The sequence below is a fragment of the Pogona vitticeps genome, chromosome 2 (genome assembly GCF_051106095.1).
Source record: "Pogona vitticeps strain Pit_001003342236 chromosome 2, PviZW2.1, whole genome shotgun sequence".
Taxonomy (NCBI): domain Eukaryota; kingdom Metazoa; phylum Chordata; class Lepidosauria; order Squamata; family Agamidae; genus Pogona; species Pogona vitticeps.
The window spans coordinates 293,042,171-293,063,837 of NC_135784.1; the positions used below are offsets into that span (position 1 = coordinate 293,042,171).

Here is a 21,667-nt window from a genome sequence, read left to right on the forward strand (position 1 = left end):
GTACAGTGTAAACAGTATTTCAATCAGTGAGTTAAACTACACGTGGCATTATATGCATTATACCACTACCATTTAAAATAGGTTAAATAGCCAGTGTGAGTATGAACAAGCAAGATTGGGACCAGGGTGGAGATTTTTAACCTTTCTTTCTCCTACGATACCAATGACCATGTCTCCCTGATGCTGTTCTCTGGACTTCTGTTAGCATCGATGGGAGCTATCATCCAAAGCAAACAACAGTATGGGTGACATTCATTGGCATCAAAGTGAGGGAAAGGTTGCTGATTTCACTGTCTCCCTCCTTGTCATCCAACCCAGGACTTAGTCTAACTCAACTCCTCCTGCAGGGCAGCAATTTGCTTTAAATTGCCATGCTGGTCCATGAGACTACATCAAAACAAAACATTATATACAGGCAGACAATGTTTTTCTTGGGACCAACAATACATCGTTGAGAGTGGGAGCTTTCAGTTTCTGTCAAATTCTTCACTAGGGTACAGGTTCCAAAGGGGGGGGGAGTACTGGGGGGGAAGCACATAAGTCAAAAAATTTAGCCAAAACAGAGTTTGCAGAGTCACTGGTAAATCTGCAAATTTCAGATTACATCTAGCAAAGCATACTGGAAGGGAGTGAAAATATCTGTTTTCCTGCTCCCCTATTTAAAAAATCAGGCAGTTTTGGCATCCGACTCTTGCAGTTTGCATATGAACTTTTTTGCATACAAACTATTAACACTCAACTCTCTGGGGTCTTTGAATGACAAGACCGTCTGCTACTATCCGGCTTTCACATAATCAGATTGAATTAATACTTAAGCTACAAGTGCATCCAGTCTTCCATTTTATTAACAACCACAAGGTAGCCTTCTGAACTTCCAAACTCTTTCTCCATGCTTTCTATGAATTTTATGCCAGGTAATTTGCACAAGAGAAAGAAGAAACAAATACTGGAAAGAACATATTTATTTGTGCAAGAAAGAATGTACATGGTCTAGTGGTTTTATGATGACAAAAGAAGATCTGCATCTTATCTCAGAGTTCAACCATGGGAGAGTAGAACATTTGCCAGTAGACACTAAATCATAATGACACCATTGCATGTACATTTCAATATGGAAAGTTGACAGTAAAGTTTCCACAACTGCAAAATGAACTAAAGTGCAGACCATACATCATACCGTTTTTGTTTCAAAACATACAGCACTATATACTGTAAATCTGAAAGTTTACATTGTAAATATACTATAATGAAGAAAGGCCAATAAATCTTTTAACATTTATTTCAGAAGCCTACCTACAACGATGTACATTTGTATGAATATTTAGTATGTTTTACTTGTGTAATTGGTATTTCATCTGACATTTCATTCTTTTTCATATGTCTGACAAAGTGGACTTGTCCACGAAATCTCACATTAACATATAGTTTTTAAGGTACCACGTTTTTGTCTTTTTTGTTTTGTTTTCTTTTCTTCTGTTTCTTTGGAGTTTGAGTTAAGGTTATACTACAAAAAGTAGAAATAATATAATTACTAGCTCCTTTTTTAGATGCAAGACATCAAGTATTGCAAAGTTGCATGTACATTTAGATAAACTGACAAAATATTTTGTACTGTATGTGTACACTGTATATATAAAATAAAACTATGGTAAAGTGTTTTGGCACAAAGGGGAGGCTTCACTGCCAAGTAACAGGACACAGTGCCCCTCTTTCGAGCCCCAAGGTTAACCTCAGGCATGAACTTCAGACAAAAATTCAAATGAAAGTGATCATTTTTGGCTTCTAAAATGTTTATGAATGAATTGATCACACCTTGCATGGGCCGTGTGCTGACTTGAGAAGAGGAAGTGACACGCACAAGAAAGTAGAGCAAGCCACATGGGTCCTTATCAGAGAAAGTGCACATTGGTTTTCAATTGGAAGAAAATGCAATTACTAGCTTCTACTTGAAGCATTTCCACTTATGAATTTTCAAACAAATACACATTGGCTTTAATAGGAAATTCATGAAAGTAGGCACATATGTTAAAGTCTGATGCCATATATTTATGTGCAATGCAGCTGTGTGCTTTTGAGAAAGGTCACAGAAGTGTTCGTTCTTATTAATTTTTAGTCATATTTATGCTTGTAGAGGTTTCTGAAGGACTGAACAAGGATAGCATGTAATGTTCTAGTCTACTCCCATCTGAATTAAGAGTGTGCTCTTTTGCCATGTTGGCAATTTAGTTTAATTTCCTGGTACACATAAGGTCAGTATTAAAAAGTTACAGTAGTACTGCTAGTACTACTCTTGGTGAAGAAATATTTTAAGCAAATGATTAAAGATATGACGCTGACAGTATGTCAATGGGGATCGAACATGTTTATGATTATCTGGAATTGACCAAAAAAAAAATGTAAATATGCTATTTGCAAAAGACGTACAGGTCCCCTCCAAAGCACAACCCTGTTCTGCTTTTCAACAGCAGTTTTATATATCCTTCAGGGCCTCTGGCAAAATCTTCCAGATCTTAAAAGAATGTTCCCACATGCATGATTAAACATGGAGAAAGTATAAAATAACAGCGAGACAACCAGAGATAGAAAGCAAAGCTACACTTGTGGGGGTTTCACAGTGTTAAGCCAACAGCCTCCAAGAATATTACTTAATGTCATTTGAAAGCAAAAGCTGCACATCTGTAACGGTGGTTTTTCAAGTAATCGTCTGCAAACCCATACTAATGGGTTTTCTTTTGCAGAATGTTGTGGAACCTTGCAGACCTGAACTAATACATGTTGGTGGGAGCCCCAACCACTGCATTGTATGTGCTGGTGACTGTTCTTTTCCATTTTACCTCAGTTCCTTGTCTGCGTGTATGGATGAGAAAACTGGGACATCTGAGAGGGGAAGAGAGAAGGTCACATGAATTCACAGATGGCCACTTAAAAAATCAGTCGCAATTAAGCAGTCTATTCTTTTTGGGGCCTCTGTGGCTCATACTAATCAGAGAATCACAAGCTCACCTGTGCTGGATGGGAGGGATGTCACAGAAACATCACGGTATGGCTCAGCCAAAAAAAGAGTGTCTTATAGGGAACTGACATCAGTCCTGTAGCAATGAATAAGGGTAAGCAGCTGACAACACACTGCTGCCTTACAAATGTCCAGTATTGCTATACACCCCTTAGAAAGGGAGCAGAGCCCGAGGTTGCTAAAACAGAGTGGCACAAATTTGGGCTGGCAGTTTCAGTCCTGCGAAACTGATAAGAAAAACTGGTAACTAAGCACAATAGTGGCCATGTTTGCTTGGGGGAAAAAAACCTGATGCAACACATGGAGGGTAAAACACAGCAAACAAGGAGGTTTTCATTTTATAGGTATGTAAAACACCAGCACTCTGCATACATCTAGTGAACAGGTCTGACCAAAGAGTGTTCCTGACCTATAATTTGACCTTGTGTGTTCCTCCCTAAAGTTAGTACAGTGGTGCCTTGCTTAACGATTACCTTGTTAAACGACAAAACCGCTTGACAATGAAGTTTTACGATCACAAAACTATGTTTTAATGGTAAAATTTCACTTAACGATGACCGGTTCCCTGCTTCGGGAACCGTTTTTTTCGCTAAACGACTGTTTTGAAACAGCTGATCGGCAGCTCTAAAATGGCTGCCTGCTGCGCAAAATGGCTCCCCGCTGTGTTTTCAGAATGGATTCCTCACTTTACAGGCACCGAAAATGGCCACCCTATGGAGGATCTTCGCTGGACGCTGAGGTATTTAGCCCATTGGAACGCATTGAACCGGTTTCAATGCATTTCAATGGGCTTTTTCGTTTCGCTTGATGAGGATTTCACTTAACAGCGATTTCAACAGAACGAATTATCCTTGTCAAGCGAGGCACCACTGTAATAGGGGAGCAAACCATGGTTGCCATTGGAATTATCCTGGTATATTTTGGTGTGAGCTTTTCAGATGGGTGGAAATAGTGGGAAGGCTTGGAAAGGAATTCCTGTACAAAGCATTTGTATGGACATCCACCACCGATGGTGGGCTCAAAGTTGGTATTAAAACCTGCGCATACTGATCCTCTTTCTGTCATCTGAATAAATGAATGAACCAATACCAAATTGGTCTCAGGAGCCAACAGTGAACTGCTGCAGTGAAAACCATGAGCCTCAAGAACACTTGGCAACTATCAAGCCAACACCGATGCCTCAGGGAGGAGGAGGCACATATTGTTGTATAGGAAGCAGGTGGAGACATGGCCTGTTCCCATCACTGACAACCAATAAGCTTTGCAGAGGACCACAGAGTATATATTTGGGTTACAATCTGGTAATACAAACTAGTAAAAATGTATTGGAAGGGGAAGAGGGGGAAAAAAACAAAATCAGATGTAACAGTCCTTTTACAGCTTAGGATTCTAAACATTTTGTATGTCCTTAACACATTCTGTTTCCCAATTACTATACATCTGGAAAGTAGGTATCAGATCCATCTCCTTTAGGACTCTGAGCCCGTAACTCAGTAGTAAAAACACATGTTTTTAATTCCAAGCACCTTCTGAGTTTGGAAAGCAGAAAGGCTCAGCAATGCAGCTGGGTTAACTGCTGTGGCTTGTTGGTTGGTTATAGGGTGAGCAAAAGACAAGTCGCATCATAGATATTCTGAGGTTTATTCTATGCATCCACTAGTTTTGATAACAAAGAGGTTCTAATCCTTACAGTGATATAGAAAAAAAAACATTTGGGTAAGTATTCCTCTTAATTGGTTAATTGTACCAGCAGGTACACCTGCCAGTGCAATGCATGCAAGGACCTGATCTTACAAGCAGGTAAAGCAATAACAACATACTTCAATTCCACTGCATGCTTGGCTATGGTAAAAGAGAAACGATTTCTTTATTTCCTTTTTTTTTAAAAAAATCAATTATAGTGGTAATTCTGCTCTATTCTGCTCTGCACTTCCTGTTCAACAGGCGTGAAATCTGCCAGATGTTATTCTTGCTGAAGTAGACTCTAAATATGAAACCTACCTGCCTCCATTTTAAATTGAACTATGTGCTTGTGAACACCAGTGTAGCCTATGACTCAAGAATTAGACCAAGACTCAAGAGATTAACTTTTAAACTCCCCTGAGCATTAAAACTTACTGGAGGGTCATGTGGCAGCCACCCACTTCATAACCTACCTCACAGGTATGCCACCCTGAGCTGTTTTGCAGAAAGGGTAAATAAATACTGTACACATAAGTATTTTTGGATTGTAGGACCTGGTGATCATGCTGACTAACGTCTAACCCCCAGGTGGTGGTCTTCCAGCATATTGATAAAAGTAAAGGGGGTTGGGGAGGGGGAGAGAGAGAAACAAAATACTGTAGCAGTTTAAAAGATTTATTTCACTGTGAGCTTTCATGGACCTCTTCAGACCTCTTCAGTTCAAATACATGCCATCTATGCTTACACGTACTGTACACCCATGAGCAGGATGAAAACACAGGTCAAAACACAAACAATTGACTGACAGCAGTGCTTTGGAAATCATGGTCCTCCAGATGTTTTTAGACTGCATAATCCCTTACCAATAGCCATGCGGGCTAGGAACGTTGGGGCTTGTGGGCCACCCAAAATTGGAAGGACATAGTTGCCTACCCAGAATCTAAGTTGTAGTAATATGATATGCATACTTTCTCTACAAGTAAATGCCTCTGAGCAAAACTGGACTAACTCGTTAGTAAACCTACAGCTCAAACACATTCTGCAACTACAAGTTTAGAAAAATCCACACAATAGAATGATGGCCTCAGAGAAGAACAAAGGGCTTAGCTTAAAGTATGCTCATTAGATCAGACTTTTGAGAAAAGCTTGGGTAATGGTGCAGCACAGAGACATAGTGGCTTAATTTCCCTGTGCCCTTTAGCCAGACGGTTGTCAAATGGTAAAAACACAGGGTGTACCTAAGCAAAAGCATAGATATGTGTTATTTATTCAAATGTCTGGTATTGGCCTTGGCGTGACTTCCCCACTACTTCAGCTGCTCAGAAAGCTAAAGTCTGGCCGGCATTATCTTCACAAAAGGACAACATGTTTGTACGTTACTGTGATGACGTAAGGGGTGTTCAGACTAATAACTTTCATGTTCAACTTCTGGGCACCACAGCCACAGTGGAAGAAACCAATTGCATGGCGAAATATATCAACAGCAATCTGAAATTGTACAAGTTTCCCTCTTACATCAAAAACTGTATTTTCTCCTTCACACGACTACATGGCAAGAAACGTTTACAGCAAACTAACCTGGAAGTTTCCCTTCCCAATGCCCTGAAGGGTGAAACATTTTCACCATGGCAATAGAACAATGCACTTCAGCCAGATGAAATGTACTTCTTCTGAAAACCAAAGAGAGGTAAGGATGCTAGACAAAGCCTAGAAGAGTCCAAGGGCTCTTGTGTTGTTGAAAATAAAATTTTATTTCGATTCAAATAAAATTAGATTTTCAACTAATATTGTTCAACTGTTATTTAAATGTCCATTACTATGATGGTGTAGAAGCTGAGAACAGCACAAGCTGCCTTATAAAAATCAATTTGTCCATCCAGATGTGAATTTCATGTTTCGACACTAAAATCAGGCAAACCCAAATGGGGCTACATCTGTCTCATTTATCTAGAGCAGTGGTTCCCAACCTTAGTCACCAGATGTTCTTGGAGTACAACTCCTGGGCAGCATAGTTAGTGGTGAAGGCTTCTGGGAGTTTTAGTCCAACATCATCTGGGGGCCCAAGTTTGGGAACAACTGATCTAGAAAGCTTAGTCATAGAAAACTGAGATCTGTTATCTGCACAGTCCCACACCTTCATCTACATAACTAGGCCTATAACTCTGAAATTATTTACACAAAACAAAACAACATCTGCTTAGAGTTACAGTTCCAAGCCATCTGCTTTCCTCTTCCTACAGTTGGTAGTTCTTTACCAGAATAGTTGCAATTTTTTAAAGAAGCAGCATTTTAGGACCATTTTTTCAAAGTTAACTTTTTAAAGCTAACTTTTTTTAAAAAATATTTTTTTACTTTTTTAAAGTTAATTTTTTAATTTTTAAAAAAAGTTTAACTTTGAATTTTTAAAGCTAACTTAAAAAAAAAAGAAAAGAAAAAATGCCACAAATTACTGGCCCATGTTATCAAACACTCTTTCTATGTCTGTTTCGTGATTGCTTCAACGCTCACAACACACAAGGCAGCAGCAAAATCAGCACTTGAACTATGAGTTATTCTTTCTCCACTGTTTAGTTAAGAACATAGTCCTGTAACTATAGAAACTTTAAATCATGAGTTAAACTACAAACAAGTGACGTTATCGTGCCTTAAGTTACGATCACAATGCAATACAATTATACCTGCTTCTGGATGTATGAATTCACTACAGGCTACTATCCTTACCTAGCTGCTTCCAAGCCACACCACCACCTGCTAGACTAGAGTACATCACCACATTAAACCAGGATATCCTGGTTTAATGTGGTGATGTACTCTAGTCTAGCAGAGTACATCACCACTGTCATGGAATTCTGTGTGGGAGATGGAGCCAGATACATCTCAAGCTAATCTACCTCAATGGGTTATTGTGAAGAGAAAACGAAAGGGCGAGGAACTTCATTTACACTGGCCTAAATTTTTGGAGGAAGAACAAGAGCCAAATTTAATAAATACAGTTGAAGCACAATGAAAGCAGACATTTCTAGATCCAGCTGCAAGACCAAGCCAGCCATAGGAAGCAATAGAGAACATTTATATATATATATTTAAATTTAACTCATCTGAATGCTAACTTGGGTAACTTTGAGGTGGAACTGGTAAAGGAATTTTCTGCAATAAGCCAGCTGCATGAAAACACATACTACTGGCTCTGATGACATATCACAAGACTCAAGACTGCTACATTTCAAGGTTGGCTGCAATTCTGTTTCTGAAAGGGGGTGGGGAAAGACGCTAGGGACACAGAACACCTGCTGTGAGGGAATTTAATATCACTCAGCTCCATCTTGCTTATTCACAAGAACAGTCATCACATGTGTGATAAGAAAAAAGCCAGATTAAAAAAACCAAACACCCTTGACGATTCATTTCACATCCCCATTCTGTTTTCACATGAAAGTCTAGGATTTTTGGAAACCTATAAATTATTTTATGTTTATTTCTGTGTTTAAAATAGTAATATATATATTTTTAAATTTTTTACCAGTTCCCAAGAAACATAAATTTATTAGTGATCTAATCCCAAATACAATTTTATGTACAAATTAAGGAAAAAGACATACTTTTTAAGGATTACTATGTGTTTTTAACACTTGCATTTTTCAGCAAGGAAATGCAAGAAAACAAACAACAAAATCAAATAATACTAAATGATTCAGACACATAACAAGTTTAAAAATCAATGTGCAGCAAAAAAAACACTGGAAATAGTTTGCGTATAAATGGCAGTACAGTGGTGCCTCGCTTAACGAGCGCACCGTATAACGATGAAATCGCATAGTGATCCGTTTTTTCGGATCGCTAATGCGATCGCTCAACGTTTTTCTAATGGGGCTAAATTCGCTTTGCGAAGACCAGTAAGCGTTTCGCTTACCGATCTCCGCAAAACGAACCCCGATGATCAGCTGTTCGGCGGCCAAAATGGCCGCCGGAAGCTGGGAAATGGCCTAAAATGGCCGCGCGCAGCGTTTTCGCGCCCTCGTTATGCGTGGCGAGGGCGCGAAAATGGCTGCCGGCCATCCTGAAGCTTCGCTGAACGGTGAGTATTTGGCCTATTTGGAACGCATTAAACGATGTTTAATGCGTTCCAATGGAAATCGCTGCCCCGTTCAGCGATGCTTCAGCATAGCGAAGGTTAATCTGGAACGGATTAACCTCGCTATGCGAGGCACCACTGTACAAACATTTTCCCAGGGAGAGCAGTAACAGCCTATAAACACCTTTTTAATTAATGAAACAACTGGCTAGAGCATATTCATTTGTAATTGGTTTTATTGCCTTTAATTCTGACAAACAGTGATCAGCAGCTGTTACAACGATGCTGGAGGTGTAATATACCATTTTGGTTATAATAGTGGCCATTTTACTGTCAAAGTTGCTGTTAAGTGATTTCAAAATCTGACACAGTAAAACAAGCTGGAAACAAGCTACATGTAGCTAGTTACATGGAACACAGTCTGTTCAGTTTTCACAAAAATAGTTGAACAAGCTCTGTTTACGATCCTACGCTGTTTGGGGCATAGGGACCTAAAATCCTGCCTTCAGAACCACACAAAGTAATCCCTTTTCTGCACGTAGAGAGAAAAGGGGACAAATAGGCAAATGTAGAAGATTATCAAGCTATGGCTAAGGTCCAAAGATTATTTTTTTAAAAAATTGCCTGCTTCATATCAAGGGAGAAAAGGTCTAATCCAGGCGCGCGCGCACATACACACGCACAGAAAGAGAGAGAGATAGAGAGCCTATCTAGTGGCAAGCTAGGTGGTTCACAGTTATAACATTTCTGATTTCTGCTAATGAATTTTTATACTTATGTCATTGTAATGGCATTTAAAGTATCTCCAGTATCAGTCTTTCAGTTTCCCACCTGATAATATGCCAATTCCCCAGTGTGTGCCTGTCTTACACTTGTGTTTGCATAGCCACAAGATCCAGTGGTCACTCACATAAATCAGCAAGCATCCCCTTTTCCAGTGGTACAGTCTAGAAGGAAAAATCATGAATAGAAGTGCAATGAACATTAATGTGCTGATGCCACATTTCTTGGAGGGTTTTAAGAAGGCAAAACATTTTGTCACTTCTGGCTATGAAAAGTAGCATGTAAAATATAGTAGCAGAGGAACTAGGGACCAAATTGCTAACATGTGTTGTATTACGGAGAATGCCAAAGAGATCCAGGAAAACATCCACTTCTGGTTCATTGACTAAGCAAACACCTTTGACTTTGTGGACCACAGCAAACTATGGCAAGTCCTTAAAGAAATGGGAGTGCCTGACCACCTTATCTATCTCCTGAGAAATCTATATCCAGTTAGAACTGGATATGGAATAACTGATTGGTTCAAAATTGGGAAAGGAGTACAACAAGGCTGTATATTGTCCCCCTGCTTGTTTAACCTATATACAGAATAATCATGTGAAAAGTTGGACTGGGTGAATCTCAAACCGGAATTAAGATTGCTGGAAGAAATATCAACAACCTCAGATATGCTGATGATACCACTCTGATGGCAGAAAGTGAGAAGGAATTAAAGAACCTCGTAATGAGGGTGATAGAGGAGAGTGCAAAAATGGTCTGCAGCTCAACATCAAAAAAACTAAGATCATGGCCACTGGACCTATCACCTCCTGGCAAATAGAAGGAGAAGATATGGAGGCAGTGACAGATTTTACTTTCTTGGGCTCCATGATCACTGCAGAAGGTGGCAGCAACCATGAAATTAAAGATGCCTGCTTCTTGGAAGGAAAGCGATGACAAACCTTGACAGCATCTTAAAAAGCAGAGACATCACCTTGCCAACAAAAGTCCGAATAGTCAAAGCTATGGTTTTTGCAGAAGCGATGTATGGAAGTGAGAGCTGGATCATAAAGAAGGTTGACCGCCAAAGAATTGATGCTTTTGAATTGTGGTGCTGGAGGAGGCTCTTGAGAGTCCCCTGGACTGCAAGGAGAACAAACCTATCAATTCTAAAGGAAATCAACCCTGAGTCCTCACTGGAAGGACAGATCCTGAAGCTGAGGCTCCAATACTTTGGCCATCTCATGGGAAGAGAAGACTCTCTGGAAAAGACCCTGATGTTGGGGAAGCATGAAGGCAAGAGGAGAAGGGGACGACCGAGGATGAGATGGTTGGACAGTGTCATCGAAGCTACCAACATGAATTTGACCCAGCGCTGGGAGGCAGTGGAAGACAGGAGGGCCTGGCATGCTCTGGTCCATGGGGTCACGAAGAGTTGGACATAACTTAACGATTAAACAACAAAAAATATTTTCAAAGAAAATTCAACTGTATGTCAAACTACCTTATTTCTAACTAAGAATTCAGTGGCTGCTGACTTACAATATTCCCTCTATTCTCTGGTTCTCACAATCAAAGCCAAGTTAATTCTTAATACGTAAACAGGTGTTATCTAACAGGGACAAAATGACTAAAGGTAACTGCAGTTTGCTCCATCCATTTTTTTAAGTTCCTGAAAAACTATTTTACAACACCAGAGGGCCCCCTGCTGGTATCCAGCCAAATTTAGGTGATGTAGATTTTGTTATCAGCTATTGCTCAAGTCCAAGGTCAAAAATGTAACAGCTTTTGTCTGCACACATTAGGAAGAGGGGGAGAGAAAGGATTTTGTTGTATTTTTAACTTACTGCAGGGTTGAATGCATCATTTATATCAGAGGAGCAGCAGCAGAACAACAAGATTTCTTTAAGCTAAGCATTGTTTGGGACACTGAACCTCTGACAGACTCACTCATGCAGACATTCATTCCTCCTCCCCACCCCATTTTTCTCCAGTGGCTGCATCACATTTCCCCTAATCCTGATGCATCTATAAACCTTCTTCCACACCATCTCACTGTTTAAATTGGACCTCTGCGTTACTTCTTTCTAACAATGCGCCAGATTTTTCAATCTGCTGCATATCAACAATGTGACAAAGAAAAGGAGAAGTAGCCTCTCTGTAAAACAAATTCGAAATGTCGACCTTGGGTAATATTAGGCCAAACAAAGAGGAACAAAATGCAAAAGCTTATGAGGTCACAAATCTCTTAGTCAGCCAAGATGTTACAAAAGGAAACAGCAGCAGAGAAAGTGGAGAGCAAGGGTTTGGTATTTATGACCATGCAGTTTGCATAACATTTTCAGATGAAACAAAGAATGAAGGTTCGCAGATGTTCCGCTGAAGTTTATCATGTCATAATTTTAGATTTGACCACGAGGAGCCCTCAGACTTGGTGGTAACTGGAAAGGTAGATACTGTAAGCATGGTCCACCACCCTAGGAACTACACATCTGTACAGTAAGCTCAGAGTTGTTTCCAACTTTGCCACAAATGAAAGCTTATGTGAAATAAAACTTGTTGGCACAGTGGTTAAATTGCAGTAGTGCAGTGAAGACTCGGCTCACAATCCGAGTTTGATCCTGACCTCAGGTAGCCGGCTCAAGGTTGACTCAGCTTTGCATCCTTCCAAAGTCGGTAAACTGAGTACCCAGCTTGGGGTGATGGGGCAATGTGTAGCCTACACAAATAAATTGTAAAACACCCAGAGAGAGCTTTAAGCACCAAGGGGAGGTATTTAAGCAAGACAGTTCTAGTCTTTAAAGTTGGCCATCAGACACTTGTTTGTTTTCTTCCTAAATAATAAAATAGTCACACAACCCAAGTACAGGTCTGTCAATTATACTACATCAGCTGTTGCCAGACTGAAGAGCTTGGGCACATCTGGTGCTACAGAGCTGTTGAAACTAAGCAGTTAAGACTCTGATTAGGGACCAGGATATGAGTCAGTGAGACAGGGAAGTATAGTGTCTATGGTACTGTGGCACATAAACCATAACGCACAAAAGGCTGATCTTTTTGCAAAGGTGGGAGACCAATGGGAGCCCCATGTAAGGTAATCAGAATTTGGCTCGCTGAGTAATTTATGATATAATTCTGCTGCTGGAGCTAAGAATGCCTAAACCTACAAGCTACCTAAGCAAGGAGCTACTTAGAAACTATATACATTTTTAGCAGGGTTGTCATATTAGCCGTCTGTAGCAAAACAAGAAGGAATTTTATGGGAACCTAAAGCCTAACTAGTTTTGTCTGGCATAGGTTTTCATGGACTACAGCCCACTTTCTTTCTCTCTCTCTCTCTCTCTCTCTCTCTCTCTGTGTGTGTGTGTGTGTGTATAACTATATACACATAATACATATTACATGCAGATAGATTTATATCATTATTACTACTAACCCCTCACTGTTTTGTTATAATTATGTATATAATGGGGAGAAAAGCTGTAAGAAAGATGTCATTCCCCAACAACCACTCAGCATTCTGTATACTGTCATAGGTACACAACCCTCTTGGGGGGTTTTTCCCCATGAAGATTCTGTGTACATCTGTAATACCTGCAGCTATCCTGAGCATGCTTATATTTTATTTGGTTCAATATATTTATCAACATGCATCTGCCTTTTCAAAGGTTATCTTCAGCAAAATTCAGAGGCATTTACAAGGTATCAGCCATTTTGCTTTCTGTTGCTCTTTTAAAAACATTTTAACTGTAGCAATGTTTTTCAAAACAAGAGAAATTGATTGTGCCCTTCAAAACAAACCACCATGCCCCATATATTATAAGCTACAATAACAACATGGAAGCATAATTTGCTGAAGTAGTAAATGCATTGACTGAAGGAACACTGTAAGTAGGCATTTGTTTTCATTAGCCACTCAGAAAAGAAATGGCCAAGAAAAACAGAGACTTTGGGAACAACTTTGGGATTTCTGTTCCTGAGGCTGATGGAAACCAGAAACCTTTGTAGAGTTGAAACCAGCTCTCTGGGAAATGTGGGCATTCTTTCACAATGCTTGAGCACCACCCGGTAGCCAGCATATGAAACAGCATTTCTTGGAGACATGTCAAAGGTAAGAAATTAACACACAATAGAGACATAAAACGGAAGGTGTAAGCAAGAATGAAAGAAGCCAAACAGACAGGTTGTAACTGAAACTGTAGTCATTTGTGCATTCAGAATATGTGGGATGGATTGAACACAGAACATCACAAAGAACAAACAAAATTGTCTGAGCCTAGTTAAATTCCATTTTTTAAGGCACACATTAATTCAACACTACCACTTGATCAGAAGTGGCTGTCATAAACATACGCAGTTCTGCAATGGTGTGTCACCACTGTGGGTTAGAGCAGTGGTTCTTAACCTTTATTACTTGGATGCTTTTGAACTGCAACTCCCAGTAACCCCAGTCAGGACAGCTGGTGGTGAAGGCTTCTGGGAGTTGCAGTCCAAAACTCCTGAGTAACCCAAGGTTAAGAACCAGTGGGTTAGAGCACCCTTCCTCAACTGGGTACCATCCAGAAGTTTGGATTACAACTCCCATAAGCGTGGCCAAAGGAAATTCTAGTACAATACATCTGGAGGGCATCTGGCTGAAGGAGGTCTGGCTACAGGAATGACAGTGATACCAGTAGCCTGATGGTAAATATACAGGAAGTCTCATTTTACATTTCAAATATTGCAAGAGTTTGACACAGCACTGTCTAATCTATGGTTAACTGCATTCACGGTTAATACAATCCAGCCATAAACTAGGTTTATCCACAGAAAAAAGAACAGAAGTGGTAAAGAGAAAATGACTACAGTGACTCATGATGTAGGGCACTAAATCAGTTGCAAATTACACCAACACAAGATCTTCTACAGAACTTGTTAATCATGTCTGAGAGATCAAAGGAATTATAAATAATTGACTTAGCACAACTTATTCATGTATACACTTAGAACATAGTTATATCAAGATAAAGCAGCAGTACTAGTGGTTCATCTCATATGTGGATACAGTTCCAAGAACTGGGAAGAATTTCAAGAGGATACAGAAATCTCAGATAGAAGCATATCTAAGTTTCATTCTGTATTCATTTTAGTTCACCAGCAAACAATCATGTGCAGGAAATATAACAAAGGCAAGCAATGACTAGTCATCTAAATAAAGGAAATCATTCTAATTTGACTTCTAATGATTAAATGCCAAATCATGGAGACCCTGACAATGGGATGTACACATGTGTATGTGCACATGAAGCATAAGGGTAATCCTTCTGGTTTCCATATTGGTTGCCACCATATGTAGTTCACATGTGTATGCTCCTACTATCTAGCTCTTTTGCAGCAAATCAGGAATGCAATGAGTTGAGTTACATGTTGTTATAGTTATATGACTGAACTCTGCATTTTAGGAGACAGACAAAACTTGTACTCTACCCCTTCCAAATTCATTATATGCGTTCTTCCCTATGCTTCAGCACAGCCCCCTGGAGAATTTAGCTAACTTTCACAAAAGAATGTTTTCATTCCAATTAGTAAGAAAAGTAGTTCTGTCATTCTGACAAACGACTCTTGTTAATTGCTAAAAGATCTGCTACGGTACTATGCTGCTTGCACCTTAAATCCTTATTCTTGGCATATGAACATATTAGAGACACTTGCTGTTAGCAGTGAGTCATTCATTACAAATCCCTATATTATTAAGTAAGGCAATTTGGTAAAACACAGAATGTAATTCTACATCTCTTTGGGTGACTGCATATGTAGTTTAGTGACTTGATCAGGACAGACATCTCAACATGAAATCGTCACTGAATCTGTATGTATTTGCTATATCTGCTAAATGTAATCATACAGAAAAAAATGGAAAGGTCTGGACTCTTTCATTTCTATTTTATTTTTCACTCTCACAAGCAATCTTGCTAAGTAGAAATTAGTTTTTAAAAGCATCAGAACAGCAAAATACTTCACTACACATAATCCTGAGACAGAAATTATTATATCTGATCCTAACAGGTACTGAGATATTAAACATTTTCTTTATTTTCTATGCTGGTAAATGAAAATGAATATCTCATTGGCTATACAAGCTAAATGAACATTTGTTTGAAAACAAGAAATACTATAAATACACTGGGTTTTATAGAATTTTGTAATAAACTCCTCTTCCTTTACATTCTTAATTGTTCCATCATGAAAGCCATTTATGTCCTGTCTGAAGTTCCTTCAGTGGTTAGATTAGCACAATAAGTCAATTCTTTTGGACATGTGGAGCTAAATGGAAAAACCCTTCAGAATGAAAGAAATCAGTAGAGGACATATGGACCACACAAGAGATCCTGACTGGAACAAATGATTAACAAGATTTTAAGAACTCAAACTGTAGGTTTGGGTGATATCTCAATGGAGCTTCTGAAGTTAACAGATGCAGTCAAGAAAGTATGCATAAATACGCACTGACACTTAAACTGTGACAACTGCAACTGGCTAATACAGATCAGACATCAGGTGTATTGATTCCTCGATGTCTTTATCGAATTCTGGGAAGCAAACAAGTGTGAGAAATTCTGGATGGAAAGCTTTCTTACAAATACTGCAGCAGAGTCTTGCAAAAACACTTACCCATCATTAGAACATGTCAAAAACTCTTCCTTTATTTTGGGATGCCAACAACCTGAATTAAGCATTGCCGTGTGTCCCTAAGAACAGAAACAAAAGCTATGGTTATGACAGCTGTAGTGGAAAACAGCATCTTACTAGAATGGAACACTGGTCACTTCACGATGGAGCAAGCCACACCACTGCCCAAGAAAGACATTGTTCACATGACTAGGATCTTTTGCCTTGTACTGCTGATTTTAATACTTCCTTGAAGTGTTATTCATGACCAAGCATAACAGGGGTTGGTGGAGAGAGCCTTGAATAGCAAAAAATTACCACTGGATGCCCACCAGCAGTCCTGATCCACTGCCTGATTAGCTCAGGACTCATGAGATGAAGCACAGAGCTTTAGATCAGAGATAGCAAAGTTTACCACTTTGTAAACCTGCTATAGAGCTCAACTCTAGCTAAAGAGAAGAACTGAATCTTACAATGAATTTTGGGCGTCTGAGAAAAACAGTCACTTCAGGCTTTCTTGTGTGATTCATTAAGTAAGACTTAATTATGTTCCTTCATTTCCTTACCTACGATAGCAGAGACAATTAAAGAAGCAGCAAAATGCAGAGTGACAATACCAGAACATATTGGGACCTCAATATTTAGCAGATCGCCTTTTCTCACCTAGATCTATACTTGAATTACCCAGCATAGTCAGAAGGGATGGTTGAGGGGCCTAACACCGAGAGAGGTCCGGAAAGAAAGAACAAGAAACCGGGCCTTCTTGGCAGTGGCCCCTCGACTATGGAACAGCCTTCCAACAGAGATCCGCCTGGCACCCTTGCTGGGTGTTTTTAAGAGCCATTTAAAGACTTGGATCTCTAGGCAGGCCTTCCCTCCTATCAATTCTTGAATTCTATCTCCTTGTTTTTTTCATTCCCCATCTTGAATGCACCATATTATTGATTTAATTGTTTAATATTTATGATGTTTTATCATATTTTATGATATTTGTAAGCTGCCCCGAGTAGACGATGTCTAGGGGGGTGGGGTAGAAATCTAATAAATAAATAAATAAATAAAATATTATGGAGGGAGAAGGACAAAACTCAGCAGAACACTGTTAATTTAAAGACAGCCTTTTATCCACCACAGTGTGTCACTCCATCCTGAAATGAGTTGTTACAGACGAAGTTTCAGGACTCTAGAAACACTACACTGAGTGCCTATTGTATTTTGGGACTAAGTTTTAAACTACTTTACATTGTTAACAAAATAATGATGTTGGAGTGTGAGCTGAGCACTCTTGCCTTGGTGCATGCTGGCAAGGAATCCTTTCTTTCTCTCCTTCAGAGAATGCCAGAATTTTGAAGGCAAAAATTCATATCAACACCCCTCCACACACAGTAGTCTGGGGAGCCAATTGTGCCTGTACAACAGATGTGAAGCTAAGCATTTTTTTAATATAATTGTTCTCCCCCAACCCCGCCACTGAGACCAGTGGAGATATTCTATTTCTTTCCTTAAACGAAGCCCCCTTCCCCTTTTAGAAATACACACTCTTGTGAAGGTACACAACCCTTCCCCTTTGTTAGTACAAAATCAATGAATTATCCACGTATATCTCTAAACACATTCTTATTTGACCATCCTTTTCTTACTTTGATATTACATGTCAATGTATCATTAACAGCTATATTCCACACTGCTTTATACCATTCATTTAATTGGAGATTGCACTTAACTTTCCATTTTTTTTTTGCAATTATTTATGTAGCTGTTGTTACTAAATTTGTGATCAGTTCTTCTGTTGTCCAATTCCATTGTTCACTCTCAAATATCGCTAGAAGTGCTATTTTAGGACATTTTCCTAAATTCAACTTTAGTATTTCATTTACCTCTTTAAAAACTAACATCCAAAACTTCATTATGAAGCACTTACTTGTGCCTCTTGCCTCCTGAATTTTCAATGAGGGGCTGGGAATCATAGGGGTGGGGCTCAACAGAGCTCCTCTCAAATAATTGGGAACAATGAGCTGGGACGAATCTCAGCCTAGTAACCAAAACTAGTAAGGCATCTCGGGATACCTTAAAAATTAAATAATGTATTTGGAATAAGCCTTCACAAACAGTTTACAACAGTCCTCAGCAGACAGACATTTATACAAATGCCAGAGGCATGAGGAGATGTGAAAAGTAACAGAAATGCAGAAAAATCAAGCATGAATTTAATTTGAATAGTAGCACATGAAGGGTCGTTCAACAACCCTATGGTGGTAACACGTATAGATTTTAATGATGGTCATTCGGAGGTCATTGCTGGATATCAGGTACACTGAAGCACAGATAAGGAGAGTAAGTTTTGCCTCATCTAAGTGTAACTGCAGTGTTTGGCCTACAGTTATCTCTGGTACAGGATGGAAACAGGCAGAACAGGAACGCAAACATTACAGATAAAGAAAATTCTCTCAACAAATTTAGGAGCCTTTAAGGGATCAAAAAACAAAAACAAACACCTTGTATTTGATTTTGCTCCGAACATACTAATTAGACTACCTCTCTGGAAGTGTTAGCATAAGAAGGTTCAGCCCTCCTGATTTCTGTTTTCTTTCTTCTTTGTCTTTGTCTAGCCCACAAACTTCATCTTTCACCCTCTCAACTGCAATTCTTTGGGAGAAGGGCAGGATATACAAACAAGCACATCTCTAACAGCACTGTTATTTTGGTTTTGGGGATGAAGGAGGGAAGGGTCTCCTCTTTTCGCCCCTGCCTGAATCTTTCATCAAATAATTTAGTCCTAGTGAGAATGAGAGAACCCTTCATCCCTATGTTTTGGACCACTGGGAGTAGTAAATAGAGAGAAAGGAAGAAATCTGGCTAATATATTTCTTATACATCCTCTCTGGTGGTCTCGGAGCAGCCTCCATCTGTGGTTCCAACACCTGCCCAGATGTGTGGTTTTCTCCAGCTTCTGCTGAAAAGAGGAACATTGCCCTTGAAGAAAAAAAATCTCTCACTTCTGCCCTGTATATGTTAAACTACCCATTAAGTATTAAATATTATAATTTTGCTTGCCTTCCATAATTTAAATATATATATTTTTAAAAACTACTTCTTTGCTTACCTTGGTATTTGCCATGTCTACGATATACTGGTCTCCTTTTACACACTCCATGACTGGAAAACCATCTCTGTCAAGGACCTTAGCTTGAGAGTTGCCTGAGACGACTAGAATGACATCTCCTGTGCTACTATATTGCAGAGATTTTATCTGGTGACTGTGGAAGAAATTGTGAATGAAGTTGTTTACATCATCAGGGTTCACAGTATTTAAATAGACTAGGCTACTTGTAGGGAAAAAAACCCGACAGAAACACATGAAGCATTTATTATTTCTATACCGGGAAACATACCCTTGATTTAAACAGCAAAACAAAATAAGAACTTAAAATAGAGTGGGTAATTCCTGTAGGATCAGAGTAAACACTTTGACTGGGTAATTGTTTCGGATCTACACACCTAAAGAGGTGTCACCTAAGGGGAAGGAGCTTAGTTGGGTTTTCCATATTATAATGCGTATTTCCTAAGCATTATAAAAAGTCAGGCCAATGTCCTACAGAGGTTTTACACTGGCATAAAGCATTTAATGTAAATCTTGTTGGCAAACTGCTGCAATTTAAGAAGTTAGTGCAAGCATTTGCTGATTCTCAAGTTGTAGCAATTTATGAACAAAATTTACACCAATTATTTTACAGTGGGGGAATAACTCATTGGATTTTGGCCAATGAATGATTTACATATATACAATGCATATTATATATGTGTGTGTATGTGTACATATATTTAACAAAAAAAAAATTAACATTAAAAAAACCTTTTTCCATAAACTATGAGTGGTTGCAATGACCAGATAGGCGGGGTATAAATAAATAAATAAATAAACAAACAAACAAACAAACAAATAGACTATGATGTTAAGAAATTATTATTATAAAACATTAATCTTAATTCAATAAAATTTGTTACATCATTTACCCCACCCATTTGAAACCCAACTCATCAACTTGTCAAAATTAAACATTACATTTAATTAATTATAGAATAAATCTAATTAATTATTGACTAATTTTAAATCTAATTTCAGAACCAATGGCATTTTAAATTTTGCTTTATTATTTATTTATTTATTTAATTTATTAAATTTATACCCCACCCATTTAGACCACATCTACTCTGGGCGGCTTACAATAAAAATAGCATAAAAGCAGTTAAAACCAGCAATTTAAGAGTAACAGGATAGGTAAAACAGTAAAGACAGGCAAAAATTGGAACGTCTGTATTTCTAGTGCATCTAACATTACTTTTTGTCTCACAACTGCATAAAAAGGTGGTTGTATTAAATTTCTCTTGAGTGCCTCCAGTGTTGGAGCACTCACCACCTCTTGAGGTAATTGATTCCATTGCTGTACTACTCTAACACTTAGATTTTTCCTGATAATCTACAAAAAACTAGCTCCCTGTCAGTTGAGCCCATCATTGCATGTCCTGCACTCTGGGATCATTGAGAACAGATCCTGCCCCTCCTCTGAATGACAGCCTTCTTTTCTCCGAGTTTCTTTCAGTCTTTCCTCATAAGACTTGGTTTCCTGCCCTCTGATCATTCTTGCTGCCCTCCTCTGAACTTGTTCCAATTTGTCAGCATTCTTCTTGACAGATGGACATCCACGCTACATTGCACTGCTACTCTGTTACTGAACAGACGTACCATTCACATGGCTGCAAAGATCGGAAAGCTTGAAGAGATGCATCCATTCCAGCAAAATCCCAAAATCTCACATCATAGTCATAGCCTCCAGTTATTAAGCGGGCACCTGAAGGATCCAACCCTAAAGCAGAGATCTATAAGGCAAGATAAAGAAACAGGCTGTAACGTGGAACTTCTGCAGAATGATTCATTTAATTTTCTGTGCTTTCAAAGACCTTTTGATATGCATTTAATTTTAATTGGAGAACAGCTTGCATCAAGGACATCACTTAGAGAAAAATACAGCATGATGCCTTTTCCGTGCCCTCCCTATGTGTGTGTTTGAGATTGTAGAAGAAATTAGTTCCAACAAACATGTTTATCTGTAACATAGTACCTGAATTTTACCGTGTATAAGACGCCCCCCCCCCCCACTTTTCTAATCCAAAATTAAGAAATCTAAATGGGGCTTAGCAAGTACAGGGGAAAGAGATCAAAGTGCTGCAGGATCGCTTTGATCCCTGCTTTCCCCTCCACTTGTTTTTTGTTCTCTCCTCAGCTTAATTCTGTGTATAAGACGACCCTCAGTTTTTAGTCTAAAGACACTAGACAAAAGTATAGTCTTATACACGGAAAAATACAGTAACTGATGTGTAAGATAATATAATTGGTCCATACAGTTCAAAACCAATGTACTGAATAAGGAAAACAGGTTGCTTCATTGTAGTTGGTTCTTTGAGTGGGCACCTGTGTATTCATACATATT

At 38.9% G+C, this 21,667-nt stretch overlaps 1 protein-coding gene across 1 annotated transcript in view; it reads right to left on the bottom strand.

The window, feature by feature from the left end:
- WDR70 (WD repeat domain 70) overlaps positions 1 to 21,667 on the bottom strand; it is a 150,171-nt gene that overhangs the window by 101,695 nt on the left and 26,809 nt on the right. Inside the window, exons 7-9 of the mRNA XM_072992826.2 lie at positions 20,923 to 21,056; positions 19,282 to 19,435; positions 16,182 to 16,258 (exon numbers count right to left, since the gene is read on the bottom strand). Of these exons, the coding sequence (XP_072848927.2) occupies positions 16,182 to 16,258; positions 19,282 to 19,435; positions 20,923 to 21,056 (365 nt within the window). The remainder of the gene's footprint in view (positions 1 to 16,181; positions 16,259 to 19,281; positions 19,436 to 20,922; positions 21,057 to 21,667) is intronic.